This window comes from Drosophila eugracilis, unplaced genomic scaffold (assembly GCF_018153835.1).
Source record: "Drosophila eugracilis isolate 14026-0451.02 unplaced genomic scaffold, ASM1815383v1 contig_124, whole genome shotgun sequence".
Taxonomy (NCBI): domain Eukaryota; kingdom Metazoa; phylum Arthropoda; class Insecta; order Diptera; family Drosophilidae; genus Drosophila; species Drosophila eugracilis.
The window spans coordinates 985,173-1,003,403 of NW_024572029.1; the positions used below are offsets into that span (position 1 = coordinate 985,173).

Below are 18,231 nucleotides of genomic sequence, written 5' to 3' on the forward strand. Positions count from 1 at the left end.
TAGCTAACGAATATTTAGGAATGTCAAATGCAAAAAAAATATAAATTAAAAAAAAAAAAAAAACGAAAACTTACATTATACCAATTCGAACTAGCCAAGTTTATACCAAAAAAATAGTAGAGGTAGAAGCCAAAAGAAAGACAGAGATATAAAACACACATACACTCAGACACCAAATAGAAAGAGATGCCTATTAAGATATTTTGAGATTAGCCAAAGAACTCAGCACAAATTAATATTAAAGTTATTACTACGAGTATAGCCAAAAGCCCCATTCAAATGAGACCGACCTCCCCCTTCCAAAAGTGAAGCGTAATAAAAATCGTTGAAATTGCAGAACGTTTTAAAAAAACTCTCTTGGCTGGTCAATGAATGAAATTGGTTTGGGGAAACGTGCGCCCTCTGGGCTCCAGCTGCGACGCTTAGCTTCGATAATCTACGGCTTATGCAAGCCCGTGGAACAGGTGCGTGCCAAGAGGAAGAGCTGTGCATCCGTTACCGCTGCCGGAACGATCGAGCTTTCGGTCGCTGTACGGAATTCAAATTCTTGCACAGACTAGGGACCTGATTCCGCCCCCGCATTTACGGCTTAAATATGCCCTTGGGTGGGCTGGCAAGCTCAGTACCGAGGGTGTCGCTCGGGTGTACACAGCACTCTGACCCGCCCAACAAGGACACAAACCAAGGAAAACGAGGCAGCACCTAGTTGACAAGATGCAACTGTTCGTAATCTGCCTACTGGTGGCAACCACGGCTGCGTTCACCATGTTCGGCCCGCACATCCGCATCGTCCCGGGCCAAAAACCTAACGAGATTGTCCTCCACTTTCGCAATCCGTGCAATAATAAAACCAGCACAACAACCTTAAAACCGCCACCGCCTCCATGTCCCGATCATCCCACAACGCCAGCCTGTGAGCACCGCATTACTAGTCCGGCTCCAACAAAGCCGCCATGCCCACATGCCACAACAACTCCACACAATTGTGGAGGAGAGACCACGAGTTCGAGTAGGGCAACTACTCTAAGGCCAACGTTGCAGACCACTATAGGAACAACTTTTAAAACAACTCAGACGACAACATTGAGACCAACAACTCTAAAACCAACTGAGGCAACGACTGTGAAGCCCACAGAGAAAACATCGGAAAAGCCGACAACGCTAAAACCAACTGAGGCAACGACTGTGAAGCCCACAGATAAGACATCGGAAAAGCCGACAACGCTGAAACCAACTGAGGCAACGACTGTGAAGCCCACAGAGAAGACATCGGAAAAGCCGACAACGCTGAAACCAACTGAGGCGACGACTGTGAAGCCCACAGAGAAGACATCGGAAAAGCCGACAACGCTGAAACCAACTGAGGCAACGACTGTGAAGCCAACAGAAAAGACATCGGAGAAGCCGACAACTTTGAAACCAACTGAGGCAACGACTGTGAAGCCCACAGAGAAGACATCGGAAAAGCCGACAACGCTGAAACCAACTGAGGCAACGACTGTGAAGCCAACAGAGAAGACATCGCAAAAGCCGACAACGCTGAAACCAACTGAGGCAACGACTGTGAAGCCCACAGGGAAGACATCGCAAAAGCCGACAACGCTGAAACCAACTGAGGCAACAACTGTGAAGCCCACAGAGAAGACATCGGCGAAACCAACAACTCTGAAACCAACTGAGGCAACGACTGTGAAGCCCACAGAAAAGACATCGCAAAAGCCGACAACGCTGAAACCAACTGAGGCGACGACTGTGAAGCCCACAGAGAAGACATCGGAGAAACCAACAACTCTGAAACCAACTGAGGCGACGACTGTGAAGCCCGCAGAAAAGACATCGGAAAAGCCGACAACTCTGAAACCAACTGAGGCAACGACTGTGAAGCCAACAGAAAAGACATCGGAGAAGCCGACAACTCTGAAACCAACTGAGGCGACGACTGTGAAGCCCACAGAGAAGACATCGGAAAAGCCGACAACTTTGAAACCAACTGAGGCAACGACTGTGAAGCCAACAGAAAAGACATCGGAGAAACCAACAACTCTGAAACCAACTGAGGCAACGACTGTGAAGCCCACAGAGAAGACATCGGTTAAGCCGACAACTCTGAAACCAACTGAGGCAACGACTGTGAAGCCCACAGAGAAGACATCGGCGAAACCAACAACTCTGAAACCAACTGAGGCAACGACTGTGAAGCCAACAGAAAAGACATCGGAGAAGCCGACAACTCTGAAACCAACTGAGGCAACGACTGTGAAGCCCACAGAGAAGACGTCGGAAAAGCCGACAACGCTGAAACCAACTGAGGCAACGACTGTGAAGCCCACAGAAAAGACATCGGCGAAACCAACAACTCTGAAACCAACTGAGGCAACGACTGTGAAGCCCACAGAGAAGACATCGCAAAAGCCGACAACGCTGAAACCAACTGAGTCAACAACTGTGAAGCCCACAGAGAAGACATCGGAAAAGCCGACAACGCTGAAACCAACTGAGACGACGACTGTGAAGCCCACAGAGAAGACATCGGAAAAGCCGACAACGCTGAAACCAACTGAGGCGACGACTGTGAAGCCCACAGAGAAGACATCGGAAAAGCCGACAACGCTGAAACCAACTGAGGCGACGACTGTGAAGCCCACAGAGAAGACATCGGAGAAACCAACAACTCTGAAACCAACTGAGGCGACGACTGTGAAGCCCACAGAGAAGACATCGGAGAAACCAACAACTCTGAAACCAACTGAGGCGACGACTGTGAAGCCCACAGAGAAGACATCGGAGAAACCAACAACTCTGAAACCAACTGAGGCAACGACTGTGAAGCCCACAGAAAAGACATCGGAAAAGCCGACAACGCTGAAACCAACTGAGGCGACGACTGTGAAGCCCACAGAGAAGACATCGGAGAAACCAACAACTCTGAAACCAACTGAGGCGACGACTGTGAAGCCCACAGAGAAGACATCGCAAAAGCCGACAACGCTGAAACCAACTGAGTCAACAACTGTGAAGCCCACAGAGAAGACATCGGAAAAGCCGACAACGCTGAAACCAACTGAGGCGACGACTGTGAAGCCCACAGAGAAGACATCGGAAAAGCCGACAACGCTGAAACCAACTGAGGCGACGACTGTGAAGCCCACAGAGAAGACATCGGAAAAGCCGACAACGCTGAAACCAACTGAGGCGACGACTGTGAAGCCCACAGAGAAGACATCGGAAAAGCCGACAACGCTGAAACCAACTGAGGCGACGACTGTGAAGCCCACAGAGAAGACATCGGAGAAACCAACAACTCTGAAACCAACTGAGGCGACGACTGTGAAGCCCACAGAGAAGACATCGGAGAAACCAACAACTCTGAAACCAACTGAGGCAACGACTGTGAAGCCCACAGAAAAGACATCGGAAAAGCCGACAACGCTGAAACCAACTGAGGCGACGACTGTGAAGCCCAAAGAGAAGACATCGGAGAAACCAACAACTCTGAAACCAACTGAGGCGACGACTGTGAAGCCCACAGAGAAGACATCGGAAAAGCCGACAACGCTGAAACCAACTGAGGCAACGACTGTGAAGCCAACAGAAAAGACATCGGAGAAGCCGACAACTTTGAAACCAACTGAGGCAACGACTGTGAAGCCCACAGAGAAGACGTCGGAGAAACCAACAACTCTGAAACCAACTGTGGCGACGACTGTGAAGCCCACAGAGAAGACATCGGAGAAACCAACAACTCTGAAACCAACTGAGGCGACGACTGTGAAGCCCACAGAGAAGACATCGGAAAAGCCGACAACGCTGAAACCAACTGAGGCGACGACTGTGAAGCCCACAGAGAAGACATCGGAGAAACCAACAACTCTGAAACCAACTGAGGCGACGACTGTGAAGCCCACAGAGAAGACATCGGAAAAGCCGACAACGCTGAAACCAACTGAGGCAACGACTGTGAAGCCAACAGAAAAGACATCGGAGAAGCCGACAACTTTGAAACCAACTGAGGCAACGACTGTGAAGCCCACAGAGAAGACGTCGGAAAAGCCGACAACGCTGAAACCAACTGAGGCAACGACTGTGAAGCCAACAGAAAAGACATCGCAAAAGCCGACAACGCTGAAACCAACTGAGGCGACGACTGTGAAGCCCACAGAGAAGACATCGGAAAAGCCGACAACGCTGAAACCAACTGAGGCGACGACTGTGAAGCCCACAGAGAAGACATCGACGAAACCAACAACTCTGAAACCAACTGAGGCAACGACTGTGAAGCCCACAGAAAAGACATCGCAAAAGCCGACAACGCTAAAACCAACTGAGGCGACGACTGTGAAGCCCACAGAGAAGACATCGGAGAAACCAACAACTCTGAAACCAACTGAGGCGACGACTGTGAAGCCCACAGAGAAGACATCGGAAAAGCCGACAACGCTGAAACCAACTGAGGCGACGACTGTGAAGCCCACAGAGAAGACATCGGAGAAACCAACAACTCTGAAACCAACTGAGGCGACGACTGTGAAGCCCACAGAGAAGACATCGGAAAAGCCGACAACGCTGAAACCAACTGAGGCGACGACTGTGAAGCCCACAGAGAAGACATCGGAAAAGCCGACAACGCTGAAACCAACTGAGGCGACGACTGTGAAGCCCACAGAGAAGACATCGGAGAAACCAACAACTCTGAAACCAACTGAGGCGACGACTGTGAAGCCCACAGAGAAGACATCGGAAAAGCCGACAACGCTGAAACCAACTGAGGCGACGACTGTGAAGCCCACAGAGAAGACATCGGCGAAACCAACAACTCTGAAACCAACTGAGGCGACGACTGTGAAGCCCACAGAGAAGACATCGGAAAAGCCGACAACGCTGAAACCAACTGAGGCAACGACTGTGAAGCCAACAGAAAAGACATCGGAGAAGCCGACAACTTTGAAACCAACTGAGGCAACGACTGTGAAGCCCACAGAGAAGACGTCGGAAAAGCCGACAACGCTGAAACCAACTGAGGCAACGACTGTGAAGCCAACAGAGAAGACATCGCAAAAGCCGACAACGCTGAAACCAACTGAGGCAACGACTGTGAAGCCAACAGAGAAGACATCGGAGAAGCCGACAACTCTGAAACCAACAGAGGCAACGACTGTGAAGCCCACAGAAAAGACGTCGGAAAAGCCGACAACTCTGAAACCAACTGAGGCAACGACTGTGAAGCCCACAGAAAAGACATCGGCGAAACCAACAACTCTGAAACCAACTGAGGCAACGACTGTGAAGCCCACAGAGAAGACATCGCAAAAAGCCGACAACGCTGAAACCAACTGAGTCAACAACTGTGAAGCCCACAGAGAAGACATCGGAGAAACCAACAACTCTGAAACCAACTGAGGCGACGACTGTGAAGCCCACAGAGAAGACATCGGAGAAGCCGACAACTCTGAAACCAACTGAGGCAACGACTGTGAAGCCCACAGAGAAGACATCGGAGAAGCCGACAACTCTGAAACCAACTGAGGCAACGACTGTGAAGCCCACAGAAAAGACATCGCAAAAGCCGACAACGCTGAAACCAACTGAGGCAACAACTGTGAAGCCCACAGAGAAGACCTCGGAGAAACCAACAACTCTGAAACCAACTGAGGCGACGACTGTGAAGCCCACAGAGAAGACATCGGAAAAGCCGACAACGCTGAAACCAACTGAGGCGACGACTGTGAAGCCCACAGAGAAGACATCGGAAAAACCAACAACTCTGAAACCAACTGAGGCGACGACTGTGAAGCCCACAGAGAAGACATCGGAAAAGCCGACAACGCTGAAACCAACTGAGGCGACGACTGTGAAGCCCACAGAGAAGACATCGGAAAAGCCGACAACGCTGAAACCAACTGAGGCGACAACTGTGAAGCCCACAGAGAAGACATCGGAGAAACCAACAACTCTGAAACCAACTGAGGCGACGACTGTGAAGCCCACAGGGAAGACATCGGAGAAACCAACAACTCTGAAACCAACTGAGGCGACGACTGTGAAGCCCACAGAGAAGACATCGGAAAAGCCGACAACGCTGAAACCAACTGAGGCGACGACTGTGAAGCCCACAGAGAAAGACATCGGAGAGACCAACAACTCTGAAACCAACTGAGGCGACGACTGTGAAGCCCACAGAGAAGACATCGGAAAAGCCGACAACGCTGAAACCAACTGAGGCAACGACTGTGAAGCCAACAGAAAAGACATCGGAGAAGCCGACAACTTTGAAACCAACTGAGGCAACGACTGTGAAGCCCACAGAGAAGACGTCAAAAAGCCGACAACGCTGAAACCAACTGAGGCGACGACTGTGAAGCCCACAGAGAAGACATCGGAAAAGCCGACAACGCTGAAACCAACTGAGGCGACGACTGTGAAGCCCACAGAGAAGACATCGGCGAAACCAACAACTCTGAAACCAACTGGAGGCAACGACTGTGAAGCCCACAGAAAAGACATCGCAAAAGCCGACAACGCTGAAACCAACTGAGGCGACGACTGTGAAGCCCACAGAGAAGACATCGGAGAAACCAACAACTCTGAAACCAACTGAGGCGACGACTGTGAAGCCCACAGAGAAGACATCGGAAAAGCCGACAACTCTGAAACCAACTGAGGCAACGACTGTGAAGCCCACAGAAAAGACATCGGAGAAACCAACAACTCTGAAACCAACTGAGGCGACGACTGTGAAGCCCACAGAGAAGACATCGGAAAAGCCGACAACGCTGAAACCAACTGAGGCGACGACTGTGAAGCCCACAGAGAAGACATCGGAAAAGCCGACAACGCTGAAACCAACTGAGGCGACGACTGTGAAGCCTACAGAGAAGACATCGGAGAAACCAACAACTCTGAAACCAACTGAGGCGACGACTGTGAAGCCCACAGAGAAGACATCGGAGAAACCAACAACTCTGAAACCAACTGAGGCGACGACTGTGAAGCCCACAGAGAAGACATCGGAGAAGCCGACAACGCTGAAACCAACTGAGGCAACGACTGTGAAGCCTACAGAGAAGACATCGGCTAAACCGACAACTCTGAAACCAACTGAGGCGACGACTGTGAAGCCCACAGAGAAGACATCGGAAAAGCCGACAACGCTGAAACCAACTGAGGCGACGACTGTGAAGCCCACAGAGAAGACATCGGAGAAACCAACAACTCTGAAACCAACTGAGGCGACGACTGTGAAGCCCACAGAGAAGACATCGGAGAAACCAACAACTCTGAAACCAACTGAGGCGACGACTGTGAAGCCCACAGAGAAGACATCGGAAAAGCCGACAACGCTGAAACCAACTGAGGCGACGACTGTGAAGCCCACAGAGAAGACATCGGAGAAACCAACAACTCTGAAACCAACTGAGGCGACGACTGTGAAGCCCACAGAGAAGACATCGGAAAAGCCGACAACGCTGAAACCAACTGAGGCAACGACTGTGAAGCCAACAGAAAAGACATCGGAGAAGCCGACAACTTTGAAACCAACTGAGGCAACGACTGTGAAGCCCACAGAGAAGACGTCGGAAAAGCCGACAACGCTGAAACCAACTGAGGCGACTACTGTGAAGCCCACAGATAAGACATCGGAAAAAGCCGACAACGCTGAAACCAACTGAGGCAACGACTGTGAAGCCCACAGAGAAGACATCGGAAAAGCCGACAACGCTGAAACCAACTGAGGCGACGACTGTGAAGCCCACAGAGAAGACATCGGAAAAGCCGACAACGCTGAAACCAACTGAGGCAACGACTGTGAAGCCAACAGAAAAGACATCGGAGAAGCCGACAACTTTGAAACCAACTGAGGCAACGACTGTGAAGCCCACAGAGAAGACGTCGGAAAAGCCGACAACGCTGAAACCAACTGAGGCAACGACTGTGAAGCCAACAGAGAAGACATCGCAAAAGCCGACAACGCTGAAACCAACTGAGGCAACGACTGTGAAGCCCACAGAGAAGACATCGGAAAAGCCGACAACTTTGAAACCAACTGAGGCAACGACTGTGAAGCCAACAGAAAAGACATCGGAGAAGCCGACAAGTTTGAAACCAACTGAGGCAACGACTGTGAAGCCCACAGAGAAGACATCGGCGAAACCAACAACTCTGAAACCAACTGAGGCAACGACTGTGAAGCCAACAGAAAAGACATCGGAGAAGCCGACAACTCTGAAACCAACTGAGGCAACGACTGTGAAGCCCACAGAGAAGACGTCGGAAAAGCCGACAACTCTGAAATCAACAGAGGCAACGACTGTGAAGCCCACAGAAAAGACGTCGGAAAAGCCGACAACTCTGAAACCAACTGAGGCAACGACTGTGAAGCCAACAGAAAAGACATCGGAGAAACCAACAACTCTGAAACCAACTGAGGCAACGACTGTGAAGCCCACAGAGAAGACATCGCAAAAGCCGACAACGCTGAAACCAACTGAGGCAACAACTGTGAAGCCTACAGAGAAGACATCGGAGAAACCAGCAACTCTGAAACCAACTGAGGCGACGACTGTGAAGCCCACAGAGAAGACATCGGAGAAGCCGACAACTCTGAAACCAACTGAGGCAACGACTGTGAAGCCCACAGAAAAGACATCGCAGAAGCCGACAACGCTGAAACCAACTGAGGCAACAACTGTGAAGCCCACAGAGAAGACCTCGGAGAAACCAACAACTCTGAAACCAACAGAGGCAACGACTGTGAAGCCCACAGAAAAGACGTCGGAAAAGCCGACAACTCTGAAACCAACTGAGGCAACGACTGTGAAGCCCACAGAAAAGACATCGGCGAAACCAACTACTCTGAAACCAACTGAGGCAACGACTGTGAAGCCCACAGAGAAGACATCGCAAAAGCCGACAACGCTGAAACCAACTGAGGCAACAACTGTGAAGCCCACAGAGAAGACATCGGAGAAACCAACAACTCTGAAACCAACTGAGGCGACGACTGTGAAGCCCACAGAGAAGACATCGGAAAAGCCGACAACGCTGGAAACCAACTGAGGCGACGACTGTGAAGCCCACAGAGAAGACATCGGCGAAACCAACAACTCTGAAACCAACTGAGGCGACGACTGTGAAGCCCACAGAGAAGACATCGGAAAAGCCGACAACGCTGAAACCAACTGAGGCAACGACTGTGAAGCCCACTGAGAAGACGTCGGTAAAGCCGACAACGCCGAAACCAACTGAGGCAACGACAGTAAAACCCACAGAGAAGACATCGCAGAAGCCGACAACTCTGAAACCAACTGAGGCGACGACTGTTAAGCCCACAGAGAAGACATCGGAGAAACCAACTGAGGCGACGACTGTGAAGCCCACAGAGAAGACATCGCAAAAGCCGACAACGCTGAAACCAACTGAGGCAACAACTGTGAAACCCACAGAGAAGACATCGGAGAAACCAACAACTCTGAAACCAACTGAGGCGACGACTGTTAAGCCCACAGAGAAGACATCGGAGAAACCACCAACTCTGAAACCAACTGAGGCGACGACTGTGAAGCCCACAGAGAAGACATCGGAGAAGCCGACAACTCTGAAACCAACTGAGGCAACGACTGTGAAGCCCACAGAGAAGACGTCGGTAAAGCCGACAACGCCGAAACCAACTGAGGCAACGACTGTAAAGCCCACAGAAAAGACATCGGAGAAGCCGACAACTTTGAAACCAACTGAGGCAACGACTGTGAAGCCCACAGAGAAGACGTCGGTAAAGCCGACAACGCCGAAAGCAACTGAGGCAACGACAGTAAAACCCACAGAGAAGACATCGCAGAAGCCGAAAACTCTGAAACCAACTGAGGGAACGACTGTGAAGCCCACAGAGAAGACATCGGAAAAGCCGACAAAACCAACTGAGGCAACGACTGTGAAGCCCACAGAGAAGACATCGGAGAAACCAACAACTCTGAAACCAACTGAGGCAACGACTGTGAAGCCCACAGAGAAGACATCGGCTAAACCAACAACTCTGAAACCAACTGAGGCAACGACTGTGAAGCCCACAGAAAAGACATCGGTAAAGCCGACAACGCCGAAACCAACTGAGGCAACGACAGTAAAGCCCACAGAGAAGACATCGGAGAAGCCGACAACTCTGAAACCAACTGAGGCAACGACTTTGAAGCCCACAGAGAAGACAACAGCTAAACCGACAACTCTGAAACCAACTGAGGCAACGACTGTGAAGCCCACAGAAAAGACATCGGAGAAGCCGACAACTTTGAAACCAACTGAGGCAACGACTGTGAAGCCCACAGAGAAGACGTCGGTAAAGCCGACAACGCCGAAACCAACTGAGGCAACGACAGTAAAACCCACAGAGAAGACATCGCAGAAGCCGACAACTCTGAAACCAACTGAGGGAACGACTGTGAAGCCCACAGAGAAGACATCGGAAAAGCCGACAAAACCAACTGAGGCAACGACTGTGAAGCCCACAGAGAAGACATCGGCTAAACCGACAACTCTGAAACCTACTGAGGCAACGACTGTGAAGCCCACAGAGATGACGTCGGTAAAGCCGACAACGCTGAAACCAACTGAGGCAACGACTGTGAAGCCCACAGAGAAGACGTCGGTAAAGCCGACAACGCCGAAACCAACTGAGGCAACGACAGTAAAGCCCACAGAGAAGACATCGCAGAAGCCGACAACTCTGAAACCAACTGAGGGAACGACTGTGAAGCCCACAGAAAAGACATCGGAAAAGCCGACAAAACCAACTGAGGCAACGACTGTGAAGCCCACAGAGAAGACATCCGCTAAACCGACAACTCTGAAACCAACTAAGGCAACGACTGTAAAGCCTACAGAGAAGACATCGGAAAGGCCGACAACGCTGAAACCAACTGAGGCAACGACTGTGAAGCCCACAGAAGACATCGGAAAAGCCGACAACGGTAAAACCAACCAAGGCAACGACTGTGAAGCCTACAGAGAAGACATCGGAGAAGCCGACAACGCTGAAACCAACTGAGGCAACGACTGTGAAGCCCACAGAGAAGACATCGGCTAAGCCGACAACTCTGAAACCAACTGAGGCAACGACTGTGAAGCCCACAGAGAAGACATCGGAGAAACCAACAACTCTGAAACCAACTGAGGCAACGACTGGGAAGCCCACAGAGAAGACATCGGAAAAGCCGACAACGGTAAAACCAACCAAGGCAACGACTGTGAAGCCTACAGAGAAGACATCGGAGAAGCCGACAACTCTGAAACCAACTGAGGCAACGACAGTAAAGCCCACAGAGAAGACATCGGCTAAACCGACAACTCTGAAACCAACTGAGGCAACGACTGTGAAGCCCACAGAGAAGACATCGGAGAAGCCGACAACGCTGAAACCAACTGAGGCAACGACAGTAAAGCCCACAGAGAAGACATCGGCTAAACCGACAACTCTGAAACCAACTGAGGCAACGACTGTGAAGCCCACAGAGAAGACATCGGAGAAACCAACAACTCTGAAACCAACTGAGGCAACGACTGTGAAGCCCACAGAGAAGACATCGGAGAAGCCGACAACGCTGAAACCAACTGAGGCAACGACAGTAAAGCCCACAGAGAAGACATCGGCTAAACCGACAACTCTGAAACCAACTGAGGCAACGACTGTGAAGCCCACAGAGAAGACATCGGAGAAGCCGACAACGCTGAAACCAACTGAGGCAACGACAGTAAAGCCCACAGAGAAGACATCGGCTAAACCGACAACTCTGAAACCAACTGAGGCAACGACTGTGAAGCCCACAAGAAGACATCGGAGAAGCCGACAACTCTGAAACCAACTGAGGCAACGACTGTGAAGCCCACAGAGAAGACATCGGAGAAGCCGACAACGCTGAAACCAACTGAGGCAACGACAGTAAAGCCCACAGAGAAGACATCGGCTAAACCGACAACTCTGAAACCAACTGAGGCAACGACTGTGAAGCCCACAGAGAAGACATCGGAGAAGCCGACAACGCTGAAACCAACTGAGGCAACGACAGTAAAGCCCACAGAGAAGACATCGGCTAAACCGACAACTCTGAAACCAACTGAGGCAACGACTGTGAAGCCCACAGAAGACATCGGAGAAGCCGACAACTCTGAAACCAACTGAGGCAACGACTGTGAAGCCCACAGAGAAGACATCGGAGAAACCAACAACTCTGAAACCAACTGAGGCAACGACAGTAAAGCCTACAGAGAAGACATCGGCTAAACCGACAACTCTGAAACCAACTGAGGCAACGACTGTGAAGCCCACAGAGAAGACATCGGAGAAACCAACAACTCTGAAACCAACTGAGGCCACGACTGTGAAGCCCACAGAGAAGACATCGGAGAAGCCGACAACGCTGAAACCAACTGAGGCAACGACAGTAAAGCCCACAGAGAAGACATCGGCTAAACCGACAACTCTGAAACCAACTGAGGCAACGAATGTGAAGCCCACAGAGAAGACATCGGAGAAACCAACAACTCTGAAACCAACTGAGGCAACGACTGTGAAGCCCACAGAGAAGACATCGGCTAAACCGACAACTCTGAAACCAACTGAGGCAACGACTGTGAAGCCTACAGAGAAGACATCGGAGAAGCCGACAACGCTGAAACCAACTGAGGCAACGACTGTGAAGCCCACAGAGAAGACATCGGAAAAACCGACAACGCTGAAACCAACTGAGGCAACGACTGTGAAGCCCACAGAGAAGACATCGGAGAAGCCGACAACGCTGAAACCAACCGAGGCAACGACTGTGAAGCCTACAGAGAAGACATCGGAAAAGCCGACAACGGTAAAACCAACCAAGGCAACGACTGTGAAGCCCACAGAGAAGACATCGCAAAAGCCGACAACGCTGAAACCAACTGAGGCAACGACTGTGAAGACCACAGAGAAGACATCGGCTAAACCGACAACTCTGAAACCAACTGAGGCAACGACTGTGAAGCCCACAGAAAAGACATCGGAGAAACCAACAACTCTGAAACCAACTGAGGCAACGACTGTGAAGCCCACAGAGAAGACATCGCAAAAGCCGACAACGCTGAAACCAACTGAGGCAACGACTGTAAAGTCCACAGAAAAGACGTCGGAAAAGCCGACAACTCTGAAACCAACTAAGGCAACGACTGTGAAGCCCACAGAGAAGACATCGGAGAAGCCGACAACGCTGAAACCAACCGAGGCAACGACTGTGAAGCCCACGGAGAAGACATCGGCTAAGCCGACAACTCTGAAACCAACTGAGGCAACGACTGTGAATCCCACAGAAAAGACGTCGGAAAAGCCGACAACTCTGAAACCAACTAAGGCAACGACTGTGAAGCCCACAGATAAAACATCGGAGAAGCCGACAACGCTGAAACCAACCGAGGCAACGACTGTGAAGCCCACGGAGAAGACATCGGCTAAGCCGACAACTCTGAAACCAACTGAGGCAACGACAGTGAAGCCCACAGAGAAGACAACGGAAAAGCCGACAACGGTAAAACCAACCAAGGCAACGACTGTGAAGCCCACAGAGAAGACATCGGAGAAGCCGACAACGCTGAAACCAACCGAGGCAACGACTGTGAAGCCTACAGAGAAGACATCGGAAAAGCCGACAACGGTAAAACCAACCAAGGCAACGACTGTGAAGCCCACAGAGAAGACATCGGAGAAGCCGACAACGCTGAAACCAACTGAGGCAACGACTGTGAAGCCCACAGAGAAGACATCGGAGAAGCCGACAACGCTGAAACCAACCGAGGCAACGACTGTCAAGCCTACAGAGAAGACATCGGAAAAGCCGACAACGGTAAAACCAACCAAGGCAACGACTGTGAAGCCCACAGAGAAGACATCGCAAAAGCCGACAACGCTGAAACCAACTGAGGCAACGACTGTGAAGCCCACAGAGAAGACATCGGCTAAACCGACAACTCTGAAACCAACTGAGGCAACGACTGTGAAGCCCACAGAGAAGACATCGCAGAAGCCGACAACGCTGAAACCAACTGAGGCAACGACTGTGAAGCCCACGGAGAAGACATCGGCTAAGCCGACAACTCTGAAACCAACTGAGGCAACGACTGTGAAGCCCACAGAAAAGACGTCGGAAAAGCCGACAACTCTGAAACCAACTGAGGCAACGACTGTGAAGCCCACAGAGAAGACATCGGAGAAGCCGACAACGCTGAAACCAACTGAGGCAACGACAGTAAAGCCCACAGAGAAGACATCGGCTAAACCAACAACTCTGAAACCAACTGAGGCAACGACTGTGAAGCCCACAGAGAAGACATCGGAAAAGCCGACAACGGTAAAACCAACCAAGGCAACGACTGTGAAGCCCACAGAGAAGACATCGCAAAAGCCGACAACGCTGAAACCAACTGAGGCAACGACAGTAAAGCCCACAGAGAAGCCATCGGCTAAACCGACAACGCTGAAACCAACTGAGGCAACGACTGTGAAGCCCACAGAGAAGACATCGGAGAAACCAACAACTCTGAAACCAACTGAGGCGACGACTGTGAAGCCCACAGAGAAGACATCGGAGAAGCCGACAACTCTGAAACCAACTGAGGCAACGACTGTGAAGCCTACAGAGAAGACATCGGAGAAGCCGACAACGCTGAAACCAACTGAGGCAACGACTGTGAAGCCCACAGAGAAGACATCGGAAAAACCGACAACGCTGAAACCAACTGAGGCAACGACTGTGAAGCCCACAGAGAAGACATCGGAGAAGCCGACAACGCTGAAACCAACCGAGGCAACGACTGTGAAGCCTACAGAGAAGACATCGGAAAAGCCGACAACGGTAAAACCAACCAAGGCAACGACTGTGAAGCCCACAGAGAAGACATCGCAAAAAGCCGACAACGCTGAAACCAACTGAGGCAACGACTGTGAAGCCCACAGAGAAGACATCGGCTAAACCGACAACTCTGGAACCAACTGAGGCAACGACTGTGAAGCCCACAGAGAAGACATCGCAAAAGCCGACAACGCTGAAACCAACTGAGGCAACGACTGTAAAGCCCACAGAAAAGACGTCGGAAAAGCCGACAACTCTGAAACCAACTAAGGCAACGACTGTGAAGCCCACAGAGAAGACATCGGAGAAGCCGACAACGCTGAAACCAACCGAGGCAACGACTGTGAAGCCCACGGAGAAGACATCGGCTAAGCCGACAACTCTGAAACCAACTGAGGCAACGACTGTGAATCCCACAGAAAAGACGTCGGAAAAGCCGACAACTCTGAAACCAACTGAGGCAACGACTGTGAAGCCCACAGATAAAACATCGGAGAAGCCGACAACGCTGAAACCAACCGAGGCAACGACTGTGAAGCCCACGGAGAAGACATCGGCTAGGCCGACAACTCTGAAACCAACTGAGGCAACGACTGTGAAGCCCACAGAGAAGACATCGGAGAAGCCGACAACGCTGAAACCAACTGAGGCAACGACTGTGAAGCCCACAGAGAAGACATCGGAGAAGCCGACAACGCTGAAACCAACTGAGGCAACGACTGTGAAGCCTACAGAGAAGACATCGGCTAAACCGACAACTCTGAAACCAACTGAGGCAACGACTGTGAATCCCACAGAAAAGACGTCGGAAAAGCCGACAACTCTGAAACCAACTGAGGCAACGACTGTCAAGCCCACAGAGAAGACATCGGAGAAGCCGACAACGCTGAAACCAACTGAGGCAACGACTGTGAAGCCCACAGAGAAGACATCGGAGAAGCCGACAACGCTGAAACCAACTGAGGCAACGACTGTGAAGCCTACAGAGAAGACATCGGCTAAACCGACAACTCTGAAACCAACTGAGGCAACGACTGTGAATCCCACAGAAAAGACGTCGGAAAAGCCGACAACTCTGAAACCAACTGAGGCAACGACTGTCAAGCCCACAGAGAAGACATCGGAGAAGCCGACAACGCTGAAACCAACTGAGGCAACGACTGTGAAGCCCACAGAGAAGACATCGGAGAAGCCGACAACGCTGAAACCAACTGAGGCAACGACTGTGAAGCCTACAGAGAAGACATCGGCTAAACCGACAACTCTGAAACCAACTGAGGCAACGACTGCCAAGCCCACAGAGAAGACATCGGCGAAACCGACAACGCTGAAACCAACTGAAGCAACGACTGTGAACCCAACAGAGAAGACATCGGTTAAACCGACAACGCTGAAACCAACTGAGGCAACGACTGTCAAGCCCACAGAGAAGACATCCGAGAAGCCGACAACGCTGAAACCAACTAAGCACACTACAGAGAAGTCGACTTCGCAAAAGTCAACTTCTGAGGAGACGACAACTGTTTCAACCACCGCATCCTTGCCACCATTCAATATTTTTGATGTGATATCTGGGGCACCATTAACAACCGTTTCTGATGTTATATAGGAGAAATCAAAGTTCCAAATAGGTCTACAGTAGTGCTAAGCTTTTCGAAACACTAATTAATGCAAAGTTCTATTATAGTACACACTCAACTCACTTAGAGATTGACAGATAACGTAATGCGTTCTTTTTAAAGATTCTAAAACACTTGTTTTATAAAAATAACAAAAAAAAAATCGTATGCTTTGTAACTTAATCCAGATGTTTGGCTATGAGTATTATATATTCCTAATCCTATGGACTGATCCCTTTTACAAGGGTATATTGTTGTCCAGGGTGTTGTCGTCTTCAGCGCTCTCTTCACTTTCAAAATCATTGCTGGCATCCCGTGGATCGCACAATCCGGGGAACTTTTCACTGATCCGGTGCTGCGGGCACTTAGATGCCGCTGGACCCGATTGATAGATCGGTTCGTTGAATATATTATTGTAGTTATAGTTGCACGTCAACATGAATTGGAATCGATTGGCATTGGGCTCTAGAAAACGGATACCGGCACAGCCCACGCGATTCACTCGATCCGAGACCAGGAGTGTAAAGTGACCAATCTTCTTGCTGTGGGAAAAAGAATTATGAATTTAGTAATAATATAAAAAAGTTCTAAAATGCCTTAAACAACTTTGAAAATTATATCACATTTCTTTCTTGTCTTCGTCTAGTATTCGGCTGACTTACCCCTGCGGATGTGGGTGATATCTATCGATGAAACTCTGATTGGCGTCCTGGTATTCGCGGAACCAGTTGATCACAAAGGATTTCATGCGACGCGAATGCGACTTGAACTCGCGTCCAATCCAAAAGTAACCAATATTCTGGCCACTAAACTTGAAACGCGGTGTATTGCGGCACTTGTCGTGGGCAAATTGGCAACGTTTGGCATGCAGGGCGGCCATTTGCTCCAGTTCGTTGTCCCAGCGCAGGACCGGCATATGGGCAGCACTACGATAGCCATCCAAATCTCCATTTGCGATCTTTGATCTGGCCAGATTGTGCATGTCCAGCAGCAGTTGACGACGCCGCTCGCTCATTTCCAAGAGCTTGGGCTCGGGTCCACAGGTGGGTGAAAAGCTACCATTATTGCCACAAGCAGTATGCGGCACTTGCACCAAATGTGTCCCATTGTACAGTTCACACAGTGCCGCTGCACAATAGCCACCCGTTGGCTTTGGTCCATCGGTGGTAGTGGGCATGGTTATAGCTCCATTTTCAGCACAATTCACATACGTAACGAGCACTGCAGACGCCCATAGAGCGGCGATGCTGCACTTGCTCAACAATCTCGGCATCTCGACGGTCAACACGCTACTGATCTGAGGTCGAGCGTCACTTTGGTTTTATGAATGGGTTATGGCTCAGTTGGCGTCGCTGCTTTTCCCAACACCTTAGGGTTGGGTCAGCGTTGCCGACGTCCACAACTGGTTCTCATTAGAAAGAAATTAGCCATGGGAATTAGTGGAGCTTTAATATGAGGACATCGGATGTGGCCATTTTTAAAATATTATCTTAATCATAGTCTTTGGTGGGTATGATTAGGTGGAAATTAAGTTATTTATAGTTTGGGACACTTAAAGCGAAGATGATGAACATTAGATATGGTCAATGTTAGGTAGGATTTCTAATGAAACTAATATGTTCTAAGAAGAAAACTTTTTGGGAATTACAAGTTGGGAGTTTTAAATGAAATTTGAAAAGCAATCGAAGAACCTCTAGACATAGCAGTCACATCAAAGCAGTTATAGACTGCCTTTGCCTTTGATAACCATTGTG

At 50.2% G+C, this 18,231-nt stretch overlaps 2 protein-coding genes across 2 annotated transcripts; one reads left to right on the plus strand and one right to left on the minus strand.

Annotated features, from left to right (window-relative positions):
* Positions 1–50: 50 nt before the first annotated feature.
* LOC108102957 (mucin-2) lies at positions 51–16,660 on the plus strand. The gene is given in 10 exon segments (XM_041818956.1): positions 51–5,287; positions 5,337–5,979; positions 6,131–6,364; positions 6,479–7,557; positions 7,733–9,007; positions 9,057–10,928; positions 10,975–11,808; positions 11,919–12,122; positions 12,169–14,813; positions 14,965–16,660. Coding segments are annotated over 10 exon segments (14,862 nt in total). The 5' UTR covers positions 51–714; the 3' UTR covers positions 16,468–16,660.
* On the minus strand, positions 16,493–17,818 carry LOC108102961 (antigen 5 like allergen Cul n 1). Its single transcript, XM_017208258.2, has 2 exons — positions 17,140–17,818; positions 16,493–17,019 (listed from the first exon to the last, which is right to left on the minus strand). Exons 1-2 carry the CDS (start codon positions 17,748–17,750, stop codon positions 16,716–16,718), a joined length of 915 nt encoding a protein of 304 aa, XP_017063747.1. The 5' UTR covers positions 17,751–17,818; the 3' UTR covers positions 16,493–16,715.
* Between the last annotated feature and the right edge of the window lie 413 nt (positions 17,819–18,231).

What these genes read in the sequence shown, in the direction of transcription:
- LOC108102961 (XM_017208258.2), bottom strand. Translation starts at nt 17,750, where the DNA reads ATGCCGAGATTGTTGAGCAAGTGCAGCATCGCCGCTCTATGGGCGTCT. An exon ending in TATCACCCACATCCGCAGGG is followed by an intron (nt 17,020 to 17,139) that starts GTAAGTCAGCCG and finishes TTTTTCCCACAG; the next exon opens with CAAGAAGATTGGTCACTTTA.